This window comes from Pelodiscus sinensis, chromosome 17, assembly GCF_049634645.1.
Source record: "Pelodiscus sinensis isolate JC-2024 chromosome 17, ASM4963464v1, whole genome shotgun sequence".
Lineage (NCBI taxonomy): Eukaryota > Metazoa > Chordata > Testudines > Trionychidae > Pelodiscus > Pelodiscus sinensis.
The window spans coordinates 24,603,912-24,623,073 of NC_134727.1; the positions used below are offsets into that span (position 1 = coordinate 24,603,912).

General features: G+C 39.7%; 2 protein-coding genes across 5 annotated transcripts in view; one reads left to right on the forward strand and one right to left on the reverse strand.

Annotated features, from left to right (window-relative positions):
• Nucleotides 1–1,328: 1,328 nt before the first annotated feature.
• On the reverse strand, nucleotides 1,329–5,457 carry GDF9 (growth differentiation factor 9). Its single transcript, XM_006128565.4, has 2 exons — nucleotides 4,986–5,457; nucleotides 1,329–2,634 (listed from the first exon to the last, which is right to left on the reverse strand). Exons 1-2 carry the CDS (start codon nucleotides 5,416–5,418, stop codon nucleotides 1,685–1,687), a joined length of 1,383 nt encoding a protein of 460 aa, XP_006128627.3. The 5' UTR covers nucleotides 5,419–5,457; the 3' UTR covers nucleotides 1,329–1,684.
• Nucleotides 5,458–8,644: 3,187 nt separating this feature from the next.
• SHROOM1 (shroom family member 1) overlaps nucleotides 8,645–19,162 on the forward strand; it is an 82,284-nt gene continuing 71,766 nt past the window's right edge. For 3 of the 4 annotated variants that reach the window (XM_075900335.1, XM_075900337.1, XM_075900333.1), the window contains exon 1: nucleotides 18,102–18,317. The gene's annotated coding sequence lies outside the window, so the exon portion shown is untranslated. Of the gene's footprint in view, nucleotides 8,766–18,101; nucleotides 18,318–19,162 lie in introns of those variants that run through there. The other variant, XM_075900336.1, reaches the window with a different exon arrangement.

Below are 19,162 nucleotides of genomic sequence, written 5' to 3' on the forward strand. Positions count from 1 at the left end.
TAGTTTCCCAACATATGTCTGGATATTTGAAGTCCCCCATCACCACCAAATCTTGGGCTTTGGATAGTTTTGTTAATTGTTTAAAAAAAGGCCTCATCCACCTCTTCCACCTGGCTAGGTGGCCTGTAGTAGACTCCTAGCATGATATCACCCTCATTTTTTACCCCTTTTATCATTATAACAATAACTCCGTGCCAGTCTAGATGCATTTTTGCACAAATACTTTTAACGGAAAAACTTTTCTGTTAAAAGTATTTCCGCAAAATCATGCCAGTCTAGACATAGCCAAGTATGATTTCACTTCTAAAGTTCAGACTGAACAGTTATTTCTTAGCCTCAGAAAGGTAGCCCTGTAGTCTAACTTTAAAAACAAGTAGTCCTGTGGCAACCTAGAGGCTAACAAAAATATATAGGATCATGAGTTTTTCTGCGTAAGATCCATTTCATCAGATAAGTTGGAGTGGAAATAACAGAATCCTAGAGAGATACACACAGCATAGAAATCCTGCCATTGGAGGACCTGTTTTACTGAAGCTAATTAAGAGGGCTGGATATGTCCCATTCGTAGGTTTTGATGCAGAAATGTGGATGTCAAAGGTAGGGGAAATTGGTTTTGTAGCACATTAATTGGTTAATGTCTTTATTCAAGCCCAGAATAGCAGTGTCAGATTTTTAGATGACCTCCACTTATGCAGTCTCTCTTTGTATTTGGGTAGTAAAAGTCCTTTGTAGAAGCATTGTTATTTTTAAATCCATCTTTGAGTGATCAGATAGATTAAAATGCTCCTCTTTAGGTTTGTGTGTGTTATCATTGCTAGTGTCTGATTTGTGTCCATTTATCCTTTGTCCGAGAGTTATTTCTTGTTCATAACTGGCCAGAATAGAAGCATTAAAAAAAATGACTAAATGCCAGTTTTAAACAACCCATCAATAAGGAGCGTAACTTTTCCTAGGAACTGTCAAGACAATTCACCAAAGTGTCTGAACACATTTTTACTGGTTATCGACCAGAAATATAGTTAGGATTCCTGATACAAAATCAGGATGATCTCCAGATAAATAGTATATTCACTTACCATACCACCAACCCCTAAGAAAACCCTAACAGTTTGGCAGAACACTTTTTTTTTAAACCACCACTTTGGATAACTTTCAATTTTGTCATAATGGAATTGGAACTGGTTTGAATAATTAAAGCATGTATGCAAACTGATTGATTGAGAAGTCAGAAATACTAAGTCTCTTTCTAAAGCCTCGAGCCACTTACCAAAAATATCAATATAAAGTGCCTTTTGGATGCAAGCAATACCAAAGAACCACCACACAAATGCCATTACATGACAGCTGTTTATTCCCCTTATTTTTAACCCAGAGCAATAAAGCATACAATAGATTTCTCTTTATAGAAGTGTAAGAGATTTTATATGGAGAAAATCCATAATTGAAAGGAAATTTTACTTTAGTATTTCCTTAATTCCTAATTTCACATTTCCAATTAGTTAGGAGGGGTTACAAAAATAAGTGATGCCATTATACAGATACTTGCCACTGACTCCATGCTAAATTGTTAGCATATCTATTTAATAGAAGTTAATGTCACAATTGTAAGTAAGCCATTTGTAGTCTTGACTAAGAGTATTGGAAAATATTCTGAAGTATGTAGCAATAAAGTGGTGTTTACATGTTACCTACAAGTACATTTAGTAGCTATCATATCTTCATATTCTTTGTAGACTATAGACCCATCAGGCTCTATTGTCAAGACACTCAAGGGGTTATATTCAGCAGGAACACAAGAGGGCCTTGGAACAGAGGAGTCCAGTTTCTCATATATGATGTTCTGTACCATTGTATGGACAGGAGAGCCATAACGATGCCCAACCACCCTTGGGCAGTCACCTTTGCAATATTGAGGGCTGTATCTGTGTGGTGCTATTATCCATTTATCCCACTTGAGTTGGCTAAAACTTAGTCGGAAGTTGTGAAGCTCACATTCATTTTGGGGAAACAGGAACTTTTTGAAGTACTCACTCAAGTTATAGGTTGGAGGAGATGGATTCTCTTTCACATCTTCATCTCGTCGGTGGCGAGATGCCCTTTTATTCTGCATATTTTCTGATCCCTTTTCTTCCATGGAATCTGCAAGTGGATTATTTCTCCATCTGGACCACACTGGAGTCTTCCTTATATGTCTAAGGGAATTCCACCTACGATAAGCTTGCTCACTGGTGTCATTTAGGTACAATAGAAGTGAAGGAGGCACCAGTGCCATGCTAAAGGAATTTCCCTGTTTAGAATTTTGGTGTTGATCATCTTTCAGACAAGTGAAATTCACAGCCATATGGATACTCCTCCTGTTAGAGGCAATTAGAGGCTGAAGAAAAGGGGTTACATCAATCTCAACCCACTTGCGTCTGAGTTCAAAGTGCAGATTAAAAGTAATTGACTGCGGTACATTGGGACACACTTGAGTAGAGGGATCATTTTCCTTAACAGCTAAGTGGCATGTGCATGTATTGGCAGAAAAACTAAAAACTGATCTGTCAAAGGAGTAGAGCAAGACGGACTTGAGTAAATGCTCCAGCGTAGTAACACGATCCAGATTGAAAAGCAGATCCACTGAGCGAAGGTCTTCTGAGAAAGGAAACAAAGTATCTGTAACAAAGTATCTGTAGAGATTAAACCATTTTCAGTGGCACTTGACAAGTGTGCATAATCAAACAGAAATAAGTCATTAAAAAGGGAAGAAATTTAGACCAACATTCAATGCAACTTAAATTTGGTAGTCTGGCAGAGAATGTCGAAAAGGTTCCAAAATCTTACTCTAAGAAAATGCACCAGTCTGTCGTATATATACACACAATTTTATACACACATACCTTTGACATTTTGGAGGAGCAAACAATGGTGGATTCATCTGTTGGCTCCACACCCTGGTCCCATAGATGGGACAACACTAGTTAACTAGTGATACTTCATAAAAAAAAAGGCAACATTTTTTTGTTATGTTAAGGAAGGAAAAAATGCAAAACTGAATATGGTAGCAATGGTAGGGTATGTCTATACTACAGAGTTTTGTTGGAAAAATGGCTGTTTTTCCAACAAAACTTGAGGAACATTCACACTACAATTGAGTTCTTCCACAAGAAAATTGAAGAAACAGAGGGGGTTTTCTGGCATTGGTAATCCTCATTCTATGAGGAAGAAGCCTTTTTACAAAAGAGCTCTTTCACAAAAAGGCGTGTGTGGACGGGGAAGAGGGAGTTCTTTCAGAAAAAGAGGAAAAAGCACAGGTGCCCTGGTGGCCATTCCATCCACTGCTTACATGCAAGAGAGCATACATTTAGTCAGGACGCTCTCTTGAAAAAGCAGATCGCTTTTTCGATGCACTGTTGCAGAGTGGACGCTCTCTTTTGGAAGAAGTTGTTTTGAAAGATCTCTTCTGAAAGAAGCCTGTAGTATAGTCGTAGCTGTAGAGAAAGAAAGATCTTTGCAGGCTTTCTATAGGTATTAAAAATAGTGGGTGAAGAGGATCCTATAGAAATAAGATTATGTATAAAAGTATTTCTTGTGTTCAGCTTTGAATTTGCCATCTTCCCATTTCATTGATTGCCTCCCCATATCAACAAACAGGGAAAACAGATACTCCTGAATTATCTTTTCATACCATTTGCTATTTTGACTAATTTATCACATTCCCCTTTTACTTATCTGCTTTCTAAGGTAAAGAATTCCAGTTCTTTCATTTGGAGCATTTCCCCCATGTTACTAATAATTGTTAGCCTTCTGAACTTCCTTAATTCTTCATCCTTATTTTTGAGAAAAAGGCCACTAACTACAGAGAATATTCTAAATGAGGGCTTTATGAATTTAGTGTAGATGCACTAACCCTTAAGTTGTTTGCTTTTTTGAAATGAGCTGCACAGAGAGATGGTGAGTGAGTTCCAAATTTAGCCATCTGAATAGTTACAATAATATAGAAGATAACTTAGGAGATGCACCCATTAATAAGTTTTTGCTTTTAAGCATTTTATTATCATGCTACTTAGGGGATTTTGTAGCAATGCACCTAAAACAGTAGTTTGACTGCAGTTTATACATCAGGTCATAATCAATAAATCCTATTGCTTTTATAAAATCTTAACTTTGGAGCACTTCACCTTAAAATATGTGATGAAGGTTCACATCTGTAGCCAGACTTTAAAAAATAAATAAATAAATAAATAAAAAGGGAGAAATCCTGAGTCAGAGTTGAAGTAACATGTCCACAGCCATACATGCAGGATTAGAAGTCAGGGATTGCTGGTTGCCAGTCTTGTGATCAGACCACATCTTTCACCCCACCCCATTATTCTCTGCTTGAAGCTTCTCGACTGCAGCATTAAGTTATTTGAAGTCATGCATTACAAATATGGATATTCATAGGGTGGGGGGGAAAGAGTGTTTGGTTCTTCTCTGGTAGAAAGTAGATGAAGAACAGTGGACTGATTTGAAAAAGTCCTCTTGTATTTGGATCCTAACACATCATTAATAAGATCTGATTACAGAGGCAGAGTTTGCTGACTTTAAATTCTGCATTTTACACATGGCAATAAAAGAACATAAGGCATCTAGCTAGCAGATGTCAGTCACTTCTTTTTCCTTGCTTGACTCAAAAGGTACAAAACAAAAAAATCAGTTTATCTTAAAATGGCCATGCTGGATTGTTCTAAAATGTATTTAGGGGTAAGCATCAGTTTGGATGTGAGAATTATGTAGGTTCAAAGACCTAAGTTATGGCAAAGCCAGACCTAAACTCCTTTTAAGGCAAGGCATATTATGAAAAGACCTATCCAGTGCAAGAGAAAAGTCATCCAGTAGGTATAATAGATACAGATCTGCAGAGATTACACGTTTCTTTATTTCACCCCATTGAAGGAACAAGGGGGGAAAGGAAAGAGAATTTTAATTATATCTCCCCCAAACACACATCTTTCCTCACCTACCTTTTATTTGGTCCCTGTGGTGGTGCTCACACTCAGCACATGGAGCGAGGAGTCTTACAGTGTTATAGAGATGACTTTTGTTGGCTTTGGGGATTCCTTCTTTTGTAGCAGACATCTTATATAGCCTCTTCATATACCTAAGGGCTCTGGAATTTGGCTGGAGTCTTGGGACCTCACTTTCCCAACTGTGAGGTTTCTGGTCAGACAGCACCTTGAGAAGAGGTGGCAGGAGGGTATAACCTTTTCTCACACCTGGCGGCAATAGCAACAATGGAGGCTCATCCTCAGGAACAAACAACAGCTCAGGCATCTTCTCAGACACTGTCTCATCCCTAGAGCTGGGGGAACACAGAGCAACAGAAGAAAGCAGGCGAACACAATAATACAAACAGATAAAGATTTTCCAGGGAATTGCCATGCTGCTGGAGGCCATAGTAGAAAAACCCTCATCCCATGACAGGTTGTATCTTAAAACAGAAAAATAACTAAGCCTGGCCTCTTAAATATATTTCAGGTGTGAGTGGGAAGGAAGTATCTCTCTGTTTACACCAAACGGAGAGATCTACAGCTGGAGAGTGAATCCAAATGGCCATTTGAGTTCAGGCTAGAATCTTTGCACATGTAGGCACTTTGAAAACTAGCACACCACTCTCACCACTTACCCATTTTCACATGGAAACCATTAGTGATTATGAAAGGTACTAATTAATTAGCATGTTTATTCTCTCCAGAAGGGACAAGGGGAAATGATGGATCAATAATACTTATTTTAGTTGGCTATAACTACAACCCTAAAGCAGCTTGTGGCATTCAAACATGTTTTTACCACAATAATAATTCTGCCCCCCAATCCCAACCCCCCAAAAAGTAACTGGTTAAAAAACCTCAATGATAATCTTTCAATGAGCTGGTAAGTAAAAGGTTTCTATAGGAAAAAATTGAAATGGGGTTTCTTACAATACCATAGCTGAGATAATGGAGAATAAGAGAAGAAGGAAGTAGGGGATAAAGTTCAGAGTTCCTGGGTGAAACAGAAAACAAGAATCCTTCATGAATAATTCTTTAATTTGAAATCTGATGTTTAGCTGCTCTGGTAAATGCTGGACATGGTATGATAGGTCACTCTGGTGAGCTAAGCCGTGGTAGTGTACTAGTAACAAAAGTGAACATATTGTGTTCTAAACAAGGGTCTCTGAGATAGAAATAGCTGAATTCCTATCCCCACTCACCCTTTAACTTCTTGTGTGATCTGTGAGATTTAGAGTGAGATGTATATTTGCACAAGGGGATTTAGACACCTTCTTCCTGTTTTTAGGCACCATTGTGATCCACAAACCCCACTCAGCTTCTGCCCAACCCAGTGGGCACCCAGACTCATTGGCTATGTCTACACTTGCGGCTTCTTGCGCGAGTAATATGCAAATGAGGCTAAGCATGGAATATTGCTGAGCCTCATTTGCATACCTAATGAGCCACCATTTTTTTCAGAAGAGGCTCTTGCGCAAGAAGGAGCATCTACACTGCCTTTTCTTGAGCAAGAAAAACCCTCTTGTGCAATGCCGTTACACCTATTACTTGAGAGGAAGAACGGCGTTGCGCAAGAGGGTTTTTCATGCGCAAGAAGGGGCAGTGTAGACGCTCCTTCTTGCGCAAGAGCCTCTTCTGAAAAAATGGTGGCTCATTAGGTATGCAAATGAGGCTCAGCAATAGTCCACGCTTAGCCTCATTTGCATATTACTCACGCAAGAAGCCGCAAGTGTAGACATAGCCAATCAGTGTCAAGGGTTTTCCCTTTTGGCATGTTGTGACGGCGCGTTGGGGGTTCCCCGTCTCCTGCACCCCAAAATGGCATGAACAGACTGCACCAGCCGGTGGAATAGAGGAAGTTTATTGCCTCTCCATGATACAGCACAGCACAGATGTAATCTGGTCACAGAGCTGGGCTAGGATGCCTCAGGCCCCCTTGAGATGGGGGAGACTGGGCCCCTAAACTCCAGTCCCTTTCCCTAGGCTGTCTCCTCCATGCTCCCAGACACCAACTCCCTCACCCTCTTCCAGCCCTGCCCCCCAGCCAGGGCAGCATTCCACCTTCCTTTGTTCCTCTCCATGGGGGGTGGCTGGCCATACTGGTTTGCATAGTGATTCATCCTGTTTTGCTGGGTTGTGGTACCCACGGCAGCCAGTGGGGGTTACCCCAGAGCCAGCAGCATAGAAACCAGCCAGGTACCCCCAGAGACAGCAGCATAGAAACCAGCCAGGTACCTCCACTACGTCACACATGTGCACTACAGTTTCATTCTAGGCTCCTATTTCCCACCTGAGCGTGTGCACTACTGCTTTATAAAAGGTGTCAGGAGATTGTCTCCTGCCTAAGCCTCAGAGTGATTCACCTGCTGGGGAAGACAGGCATCCAGCCAAAGTTCTGTGTATAGCTACTGGGCCAGAACCCTCAAGAAGCTCATATGAGATCTGCTCTGCTCTCATTACATCAGGTTTTCACTGAGCTGGGCAGATTCTGAAAAACATTTTCAGCTACATTTCATTTTGTGAATAGGACTGTATAATAAGTTATTTAGAGTGTAGTTCTTGTGTTTGTGGCAACTATTGTACAAATCAACAGTGAATAAAATAAGCAATTTAATACATTTAATGTGTGGTTGCAAATAATATGTGCTTGACTGTGTACTGTAAAAGACTTGTATTTTTGGTTAGTTTATAACAAATGAGCCAAATTCAGATATGGGTTGTGTCGGTACAGCTCACTTAACCCATGCCTGATCTTGGCTCAATCCTTTTAAAACAACATAGAAAACTCACTAGTAATACCTGAGGTAATTACAAATCAATGAATGTTAAAAATCTTATTTCTTTTCCCCCACAGATGCTATTAGGTGATTTTACAAAAAATAAACAATCTTAGTTTGTCCCAATTTGTTTCTCTTTTGTACTTTTTTTGCCCTGGCTTTGCACTGTGATGTCTAAATTGCAAATACTAAAGGCAAATGTTTAAGGGCTTTTTTTTTCATTCAAATTACAATAAAAACAAAATTTTAAAAAATCATGCTCTAGGAATACTTTTTTTTTGCACTCAACTACCTGACCACACCAGTAGAAGTATTAATTACAGTGTAAAGTAGCTGACTTATAGTTGTCTTTGCTGTTAACATGCTTCTGGACTTTCATTTCTCTGCAGACACTAATACCAGTCTTAGAGAAATGGAATGGAAAAGTAATTGTGGTTATAGTGCCCTCAGATTACCTTTCAATCCCTAAGTAAAGCCCTTCTCCCTGCAATCTGAAATCTAGGCATCCATATAAGTAGGGTGCTTTTCAATCACAGCCAGCTATCTGTGGAATGTGCTCCTAAAGACCTTACTAGAGCACTATTGATTACATCTGGAATGTATGGAGCTGCCTGTTGCTGAACATGTCTAATTGGGATTTTTAAAAATTTTATTAGGATAACACCTGAGAGAATCTCTATTCTTGTCAGTTGTTTTTAATTAGAGCCATGTTATCAGTAGTGTGGTAAAATGTCACCCCATCGTTTAACTTTCCTATCTCGCTGTTTCCAAGAAAGGAGCACTCGTTCATAGAAAGTTAATTAACTTACAAAATGTCAGGCTGGAATACTTTCACTCAGATTGGAAGGTTAATTATAAAACTGATTAGGATTATATTCAGCTAACCATCCACATACCAGAATAATGTTACCTTGTTCTTTTTGCCTTCTCAGAGCTGATTATGTTGTGATAAGAGGAGAGCACTGCCACTTCTAAGGTCAGTTACATTTAAACATTTTGTTAGGTGGGTTGGTTTATACTTCCATACACTTTTAAAATAGTATTCATCAAGCAATGTACTAGTATCAATCCACTCCAACAATTCTTAACTTCTAGGTGTTGTGTGAAGTAATAATAAATATTTTACTATAATTCTACACAGTGGATCCTAGTAAAATCTCAGATATTCTTATGCATACAGTACACTGTGAGATGAGAGGGGTTTTAAAAGAGCTACCACTTTCAACATGTATATCAGGTAGACTGGGTGGCTCAAGGAAGTAGTAATGTACTATAAAGGTTTAAATACCTAGGTTACAGGTGCGAATCTCATCTTAGTCAGAAGTGCTCTAAAAATTGCCATTGTTTGGTGGCCTGTGTGAAATGAGTTGTCCTTTGCAGTGGTCAAGTGTCCCAGTTACCAAAAGCCGTGTATATTAACTGGCCCCTGGTTATTAGTCCTGACAAGAGAAGGTATGGACTGAATGGTGTAATTGCATGGTCACCTTTTTTCTAATTTCCACCAATGTGCTACCCAAGGTAGCAATGATGACAGTAACATTAGGGGTACTAATATAAGCTACCTACTGTCATTTTAACCATTGTGTTGTCTAACCATGTTCATAGCAGGTCTAGATCACATGAAGCCAGTTTTTCAAAAGATCTGGGGATTACATTTTCAAGTATTTGGTACCCACAATTGGGATTAGATTTTCAAAAGTGCTCAGCGTACAGCAACTCCCTGGCCTGAACTTTAAAAAGATACATTTACTGGACTGAACTCATTTGACAGATGGCTGTCATTCCCTGCCCCATCTCCCCCTGAATTGGGAGCTGAGGTTTTTTTTAAATCCTGGCCCATAATATCAGAGGCATTGTTGCCTTGCTAATAGCTTCCTGAGGAGGCAGCCATAATTTAGGGCAGCCCTTGGCTTGCCTACCCTATCCAGTGGGCTGTACTTGTCCCTGGAACAGGCCAGGAAAGAGTGCAAAGATGATGTTAAAGTCACTAAGGGTCTTTCTCCTACAGAGCTACACATTCTGTAAGAGTTGCAGCACAAAGTGTCAGCTATGAGCAAAGCTGTTTAAAAGGAAACATACACTGCTGGTGACCATGTTCTAGCCATTCTGTGCACATGTAGAGGACTCCAGTCTCTGATAGTTAGCAATTTTTATTGTGAGGGTAATGGAGTTTTTAATATCTGTTGTAACTGTGGTTATTACAACCTTCCGGATAAAGGATTCAAAGGGACTGGTCACTTGGAAGCAACTGAATTCGAAAATAATATGTGAGGCTAGATGTAGTTCGAAAACAAGGACATCTCTCCCTGTGCTAAAGATTCATTTCAGTATTGTTCTTATCTAACTAAAGTCATCATTGTAGTTAACTGAAGAAGGCTTGATTAATTACTGGAAACATGACATTCAAGAGCACTACATTCACTAAAAAGAATATTGAAACATGGAGTTGAGTGCTTTAAAAAAGCTAGCAGGCTATAATTAACTTTGTCAGTAAGTGGGAGATTAAGATCTTCTAAAAACTATTTTTTTTTTACAAAAACTGAACCCAACAAAATATTTCCATTATTATTTAAAAAAAAAAAAGTCCAGTTCATCAGTTGTCTTCATTTAAAGAAAGAAATATTATCCTGCTGCTTTTGCTTCCAGTCACTCATACAGGTTACATGGAACCTCACTTTGAGGTCGATGGCACTCTGCCTGGGTATATGGGTTTGCCCTTTACATGTGGTTACATTTTTGTGTCCAAAAAGAACATGGAAGTGAAACTGATTATTAACAAAAGTGATACCGACAAACTACTTTCATTGCCCAAGATGAAGAAAAGCAAAAATTAAACAACATGTTTCATACAATTTTGGACTTGTAGAATAAAGGATGTTTTTAAAATGTATTTTTAAAACAAAAAACCGTATTTTTTATGTTTTAATACTTGTAAGGTTTTACTAATAGCATGAGGAAGAAAGGCTGATCACAACAAATGATGTGAAATTTCTCTCTTGAGCTGAATCTTTTCTTTACAAATATGTCAACTAAAACCCAGTAGAATAACATGAGGTATTTCAGAAGTCTGATACATGCATATCTAAATATTCCATCAGTTTAAGGGAGCAAGGATTAAGAGTAGGGCTGTATCTACACTGGCGCGATCTTGCGCAAAAGCGGCCGCTCTTGCACAAAAACTTGCTGCCTGTCTACACTGGCCGCGTGTTCTTGCACAAATAAACTGACGTTCTAATGTATGAAATCAGGACTTCTTGCACCAGAACTCTGACGCTCCTGCTCAGAAATAAGCCCTTTTGCACAACTGTTGTTGGCAAGAGGCTAGTGTAGACAGGCAACATGAATTTCTTGTGCAAGAAAGCCCTATGGTTAAAATGGCCATCAGAGCTTTCTTGCACAAGAGAGCATCTACACTGGCATGTAGCACATACCAGTGAGGATGCTCTCTTCTGGAAGAGTTTTTGCACAAGAACTCTTCCGCAAAAGAGTTCTTGTGCAACAAGCTGCCAGTGTAGACATAACCTCTCTTGCGCAAGAAAGCTCTCTGAGTGTGATCTAACAGACACATCTATTAATAATAATGTTGTTATCAGGAATGATTCAGATGAAGTGAGTGGGACTAGATTTGGCACTATGGCCATATATATTTGCAGGATCAGGTGCAAACATTTTAAACAATGATAGTAACAAGATCTTAGATTATAAAAACTGAAAACAAAATTCAAATATTTTTTGCCACTTATGCTCATTGTTTAGGTTTTCCACCAGCCTGTGCAGTGATAATGGACTAATGAGCTGTCCTTTTGTTCTAGTCAATTTCAGTTTCTCGTTTTCCTGCACTAGTGCAATTTGGAAAAGTTTGGATTGTAAACATAACATAGGCATGTGTGTTTCCCTATAAGAATGGAATTGAACAGCCCTAAGAAACAATTATGCTGAACAGAAGTTTTGTACATAGCTAGATCTCTTTCCCTGCAAGCAGTCATGCATTGCTTAACACTTATTTAACTGAGTAGTCCTGTTGAAGTAAAAGGGACTACTCATGTGAGTAGAGTCTCTCATATGTGTGATAGTTTGCCATATTGAGGCACTGGGGTTTTATTTTTAAATAAAACTCAGAATCTGAGCCAAATTAGAGTTGATCATATTTGTTTAAAAATCCACACCGTTATTAGACTATTATCTGGTCTTCCAATGCATTCTGTATCTTAAATGCTTTGTTATATCTGATATTAAATTTAAGATTCTCTGGGCAGGGGCCATGTCTTCCCATGTTTTTTCACCGAGAACCACACTAACTATAGTGGTCAGTAAGTTCTTCTGCTTATAGCTTTTAAATTCCTGTAAATGAGAACTGAGGAATGTGCAGCTTTGCCCTGAAGTTAGTTACTGAGGTTTGTTTGTTTCCACAAGACAGCAAAAGCATTAGTCACAGGTATAGATGTTAGGCCGTGATAAACAAGGGTTTTAATTCTAGCTCACTGAGCCAATTCAGTGGACTTTGAAACACAAGAAATGTCAGGTGCTTTCTGCAGAGTCTATTAATATTGTCTACAGAAACTTAATTTATGGCACCCCCACAATTGTCTTAATCATGCTGTTGCTGTCCAGATGTGAGCTGTGGCAATTTCCTAATAACTGTGTGTTTAGAAATAAAAGGAGAAATGAAAAATAAAATAAACTCCTAATCACTGAGCTATGGGGTACTCTGATGGCTCCTATTGAGGCTGTTCCACTGTGGATACAGGGTCTCTGTGGCCCAATAACTGCTCCTCTGTGGATAAATATTTGACGAGTCATTGGGCCAGAGAAAGGAAGCAAGACTGATTTTTTTTGGTTCAGTGGTTAACTAGACAGGAAACCGTATGTCCAGTTCCCTCACTCTAATCGCTTGTTCATTATTTAGCCTCAGTGGAATAGCTCTAACAGGAGAGATGGAGGGAGCCCCACATCAGGATGTCAGCTGCTAAAGCACCCTCTATGAGGTGGGTGACCCCTGTTTACAACCTTTCACTTCCCTTCTGATATAGAGGGGATTAAATCTGGGTCTCTCACAGCCCATGTGAATGCTCTAGCCCCTAAGGCAAACGTTATAAGGTGGAAACCTTTGTCTTATGTGGAGTGAGGCAGGTGCCTAATTAATTCCTGCAAGAAGCAGCTAAGCCTTCTGACTCCAGCCACGTGTTCCTGATTGTGGATTGCTAAGCAAATGGTCACCTCTCTGTAGCCTAGACCTAGATACCACTCTGAGAGGCAGGACATTGCAACCCCCATTCCAGCTGGCATATCCCACTGGCTATTAGGCAGCAGTGCACATAGGATGCTGGATTAAGTGGATTACATTCTAGGTTCCTCTCTCTGCCTATACATTGTACTGGGAGCCCAAATGCTTCACTCTTTGTGGACTGCAGTGGTGTTCCAATGATTTTCCTAGGCACCCAAAAGATAGGCACTGTGAAGCTCAATGGCAAAGTCCCATAATAGTTTCTCTGTGTCTCAGATCCCTATCCATTAATGGGGAATAATAGCACTTCCCTTACCTCAGATAAGTATTCTAAGGGAAAATACATGACAGACTGTGAGGCACTCAAATACTATGGCAGTGGGGGAGGTCATAAAGTTCCTAAAAGAAGAGAGTTACTGTCAGTGAATGCTGCTGACCTTCATCTGAGGCTCTTCTACCCCTCCTTGCTGCACTGATACGTGTAGCTGCCTCTGCACCCCTAGAAATGGCTCCTGACCCCGCTTCCCTACGCTCACTGGGGCAGGAGAGCCGTCTGGTGCAGCGATTCATAATGGCATTGCCAAGACGGCATCGGCTGACAGGAGTCTGATGTGGCCAAACAGCCTCTTTCTTTAAAGGAGCAGCAGGCTTTTTTTTTTTCCTTTGCTCAACAACTCTGGGGGGGCTGGTGGGGAGCTTTTCCTCTTTTTTTTTTTTTTTCTCAACAAAAATTGCTCAAAAAAAATTCTGATGTGGCTTTTCACATTTTTTTTCTGCCGCTGTTTTGGCCACCACTGATCTAATAGGTTTTTTTCATCACCAATATTTAGATTCACTAAAATTAAGACTGTTCATTCCTCATGTTTGACAGCCTATTGATGTCTGTATTGGATAAGGATCTGCTTACCAATGGCAAAGTCTCTCCTCTAATTTCTTGTGTTATGTACCTGTATAAAAAAATTACTTCTGTAGCTCTTTCCATCATGGTACAAATATTAAAAGATACGTGAAATATCATGGATTATTATTCCTCACTTTCCATATGACAAAATTGTGGCTCACAGAGAGGCCAAAAGGTGTGCAGCAAGTTAGTGCAAAGCTGGAATTGAACTTTAGAGTTTCTGGACCCCATATTCCCTTCCTGTCACTTTGTCTAGAATTACTATAAATTCTTGACTGAAATAACCTTTATGATAAATCACCTTGTGGACACTTTTGTGCAGAGTAATTGATTGTTTTGTTGTTTCAATTGTTGGGTTTAGTGACTCACTAACTGATAGCATGGGAATAGTTTCACTTCATCCTGTTGTGAAAACAGTGATTAGCAAGTAGATGCTTGGGAGTTTCAGTCACTGAAAACCGGAACAAATTTTGTCCTTTGCTACTAGACTATCAATAGCAGTATGGGTGTAAGTGTGTTGTCTTTACCCAATCTCTTCAGTATTACAACAGTGGACGTATGTGATTCCGAAGTTTGTTTTTAGAGCTCCTTAATATCTAGGTTTAATTCACCTTTCAGTTGCACGTTATTTTCCTCTTGAAATTAATTAAAGAAGAATATGGGATACTAAGCATGAAGGCATTTAATTGAACTTATATTTTTAGCTTGTTAAGCAAAAATTACATGAAATCTAACATATTTTTCACTGTTGGGAATCAGACATTAATTTTAAAATAATGAGAGTTTAGTGCTTCTGAAAAATTACAGATAGACATTTGCAGGGAATAGTTCTCTATTTATCCACACAACAGTTACTGCAACAGTTCCAGCTTCCTGAATATTTCCTGTCCTGGAGGGACCATTACTGTTCAAAGTATTTCTAGATTATGTATTCCCATAGGTTCCATCCATGAAAAGGCATGAGTAGGTTCAGAAGTTACATTTCCAAGCTCATTTATTCTTTGGCTTGTCTGCAAAGACCAACAATAGTGGCGACATGGGCACCTGTCCACTAGAAAATAGATTGAGGTCATTTAATACAAGCCATGGAACAAGTATAAAAGCATAACATCTTTCAGTCATTACTAGTGTGAAACTGATTTGAATCAGCCTGTTAGGGAGAAAGGCTCTGTGAATATGGGACTTTAATAAAAGTAGAATTTTGAAGGTCATCTTCTGAACTGGCATTAGCTAAATGTGCTAGTCCCTCAACATGTGTACATTGAAAATGTAATAGAGCGAGATGGATTTGTAAAAGTTGTGTATTTCTGTTTGAAAGTCCTGCCTAGAACTTTGGAACAGCCAAAGTGGAGAATGGTCCACAAAGAATCCATCACAGTGTTATGGGAAAGCCTAATGCTTAGTGGGAGAGGAGGACCTGAATAAACTTCAGGCAGATACCCATCCACTTCACTCCACAATACAGGATCTTAGTGCATTCACCCAAGATTCTGGGATGAACTAGATGTGCATAGCAGAGGAAGTTGTGCCCTGTTGGATTCTTTAGCATTGCACTCATTCATCCTGCTTAAGCACAGTTGGTAGAAAAGGAGCTGTGCAAGCGGGCCATCAATGGAAGCTCCCTAGGGTATGTGATTTGATTTTGACACAAAAGATCTTTATCCACTGCTGTGACTTGACTCCAATGACATCTTTGTGCTGGTTCTGCTCAGATCTGTTCTTTCAGACATCACTAGCTTTCACTGGTGCCCATGCAATACAACCATTCTGTTCCACTTAATCAGTGGTTTTCAACCTTTTGTCATTTGTGGTTCCTTAAAAAATGTCAAATGGAGGTGCAGACCCCTTTGGAAATATTAGACATAGTCTGTAGACCTGCAGAGATCCACAGACCACGGGTTGAAAACCATTGTTCTTGATAACAACCACCTTTTGCAGATCCCTTAGACATAGCCTGCAGACTCCCAGAGGTTGCTGATCAAAGCTTGAAAACTACTGTACTAAATAATCTAGGTTTTCCCAGTAAACAGGATTGGGAGTCATTAATGATATCGTTAGTATTTCACCATTTTATTGTAGACTCTAGTTATAAAAATTAGCTCTTGGTTGTCAATTCACATGTTAGATGTTTTTCATAGGCTAAGAATAAATGTATTTCCTAACTAATTTATGTGCTTGTATTCAAGGGCTGCTTCCTGTTACCTTAAACCCTACCATACATTCAGATCCAACTGCTCTCACAACACAGAGTCCTTCTACATGTGAGCAAAGGGAAATTCTCAACTGGTTATTAGCAGTATCAGGACTTTGAGTCACAGATCTTCAGTTCTGATTTCATTCAGCATGGGACTTACTATCACTTAGTAGGACAACAAATCTGAGGATGAATACAGAAGTTCTGCCATTGGATTTGTGGTATATCTCATACCAGTAAGATAAATGCTAGCTCCAAGCAAGTATTAAAATATAAAAATTCCTAATAGTGACATCAAACAGTCAGTGAAGTAATAAATTCAGGAGAGCTGCCATAGCATCATCTGTATCATCTAACTTTTTTTTTTAAATGAGCTTTTCCATTTTTAGAGAAGTACAGCAACAAAATAGTTTATGGAGTCTGCTTCTCCTTTTAAGCCTCAGCCGTCCACCATCCAAAAGGAAAACAAACTCTGTAGGAAGCAGAGATGTTAGAGTTTAACCGATGAATTGGTAACCGATAAACTGATGGTTATCAGTTAAATTCTGCCCACCTGGGGAGCCGGCTCCTCCCACCCACCCTCTGCTGCAGGCTCTGCAGTTTAACTTGGAGCCAGTAGACTCCGTCCCGGTGTGCACTGGCTCCCAAGAAACCAGCCTCGCTTCAAAGAAGCTGGCTGCCCCTGCTGCGGGCTCTGCAGTTTAGGAGCTGGAAGGCTCCATCCTGGTATGCATCAGGTCTCAGCAGATTTTTAGCAGTTACACGGTTACGTTTTACAATTACTTTTTACGTAGTAGGAAGGTACAAGCACAGAATGCATGATGTAAAAACATAACACCTTAAGGCTACGTGTACACTGCAACACTATTTTGGGATAACAGAGTATCCTGAAATAGCTATCCCGCATCTTCACAGCAAGCCCATTATTTTGGGCTTGCTATTCTGACATCCCTGTAAACCTCATTCTACCATGGGTCTGGGATGTTTCGGAATAGTGCTTTTCTTCTAAATTTGGCACTGTGAAGATAGTGCCAAATGCCGAAAAAAGCTATTTCAAAATAGCATTGAAATAAGATACCCAATTTGTGGAGGTCAAATTGCATATCTTATTTTGAGTTACAGTGCAGTGTTGATGCACCCTAACAGAACTGAGTCCAGGCCACAAAATTCAAGTCCCTTCAGTTCTGGGAATTTTAGATTGGATCCATCTCTCAGCTTCTTGCCTAAAAGACAAACATATGGGCTACATCTAGACTGGCATGATTTTCCGCAAATGCTTTTAACAGAAAACTTTTCCGTTAAAAGCATTTGCGGAAAAGAGCATCTAGATTGGCACGGATGCTTTTCCGCAAAAACACTTTTTGCGGAAAAGCGTCCGTACCAATCTAGACGCACTTTTCCACAAAAAAGCCCTGATCGCCATTTTCGCGATTGGGGCTTTTTTGCGCAAAACAAATCTGAGCTGTCTACACTGGCCCCTTTGCACAAAAGGACTTTTGCCCGAATGGGAGCAGCATAGTATTTCCGCAAGAAGCACTGATTTCAGACAGTAGGAAGTCAGTGTTCTTGCGGAAATTCAAGCGGCCAGTGTAGACAGCTGGCAAGTTTTTCCACAAAAGCAACCGCTTTTGCAGAAAAACTTGCCAGTCTAGACACAGCCGTGAGGTTCCTTCCTTAGCTCTGCTTCTCCCTCTCTGAAGTGAAGGTGTTATGAACATGTGGCTATACTAAATGCTGTTTTTGTACCTTGAAGATTCTAACTGCCAACTGAATCTTCACTTTACTCCTGTAATCAGTGGCATAAATTGCCTGTTACTCTTTTGCCCAGAGCTGGCCTGTGCTTTCCCCCCTCCTTTTTCATGAGGAGATCTGGGTCATGCTGAAATGCTTCTACTCTGACGCCAGAGCTTCAGGATCATTATTCTAACCCCACCTCCCCTCATCTGATTGGACAGGGAGCTCTTCCAGTTACCTTTACTGTCTGAAAGTAGCTAGGGGAACTGCAGAAACTGTAGGAGTGTAATCTGTGGCTGAGGCTAACTGGAAAGAGTTCTGTCTAATCTGCCTGTGTCTGTGTAAAGGACTAATAGCAAGCCTTTGCTACGTGCTGGCACGGCAAGGCAAACAGCATTGTCTGCCCAAGTTAGTGAAAGACCAGCTGGTGTTCGAAACAAGCACAAAGGGAGACCCGTCAAGTAGTGAGATGCAGGTAAATGTTTGTTTTCTGCCAGGGCTCGGGGCTGTTGTGTCTTTGCAATTATTGTTGACACAGCCAGAGACTGATTTGAAGAATGCTCATGATGATGACTGACTTATATGAATTACACTGGTTGATTCAAATGACTGTAAATGTGTGTGCACTGCTGGAGGTAATTTGCCAATGTGAAGGTGAAAGGAAAACTAGAAAGGTAGCTGAATTTAACGATGCTGGAGTGAGGCGGGAGAAAGGCCATGGATGTGATGAGACAATGTAAAGTTCCATGATCCTTCATCATGTTTGGAGCATCTGGAATGTTTGGGAAAATCGATGTTTTAAGCCAACCTGTTGCATTTGAATTACTCAAAAAGTTAACAATGCACTACAGCTTTTGTTAGTCTCTAAGGTGCTGCACGACTATTCATAATTTTTTAAGTCTTTTTCCAAGAAGAGGGAGAAAATAGTGTGTTCTGTTTTGTTTGTTTCCTGGTCATATGTGGAGTTTGTCAGTTTAGCAGTATAAACAAATAATTACACTATCAGAAAATGTGGTACTGTCTGTTAACAACCAAGGAGGTTTTAGAAAAATGATATTATATAGTGAGATTATATTTTATAAATGAAAACAATCCTTTAACAGTTCAGAACGTGCTGGAATGATATGACTATGATATATTAGATGAGCAGCAAGGTGGTTTTGTTTGTATACTCCTTTCAGTAACTGGTTTCAACTTTTATTACTCATTTTAAAGTCTTATTTTCTATCAAATCACAGGAATAATAATGGCCTTGAAATTTCTGTTCCTATTGTGCAGAAACCCATTAAAAAGATGCTCCTCTCAAAAATAACTTTCAAT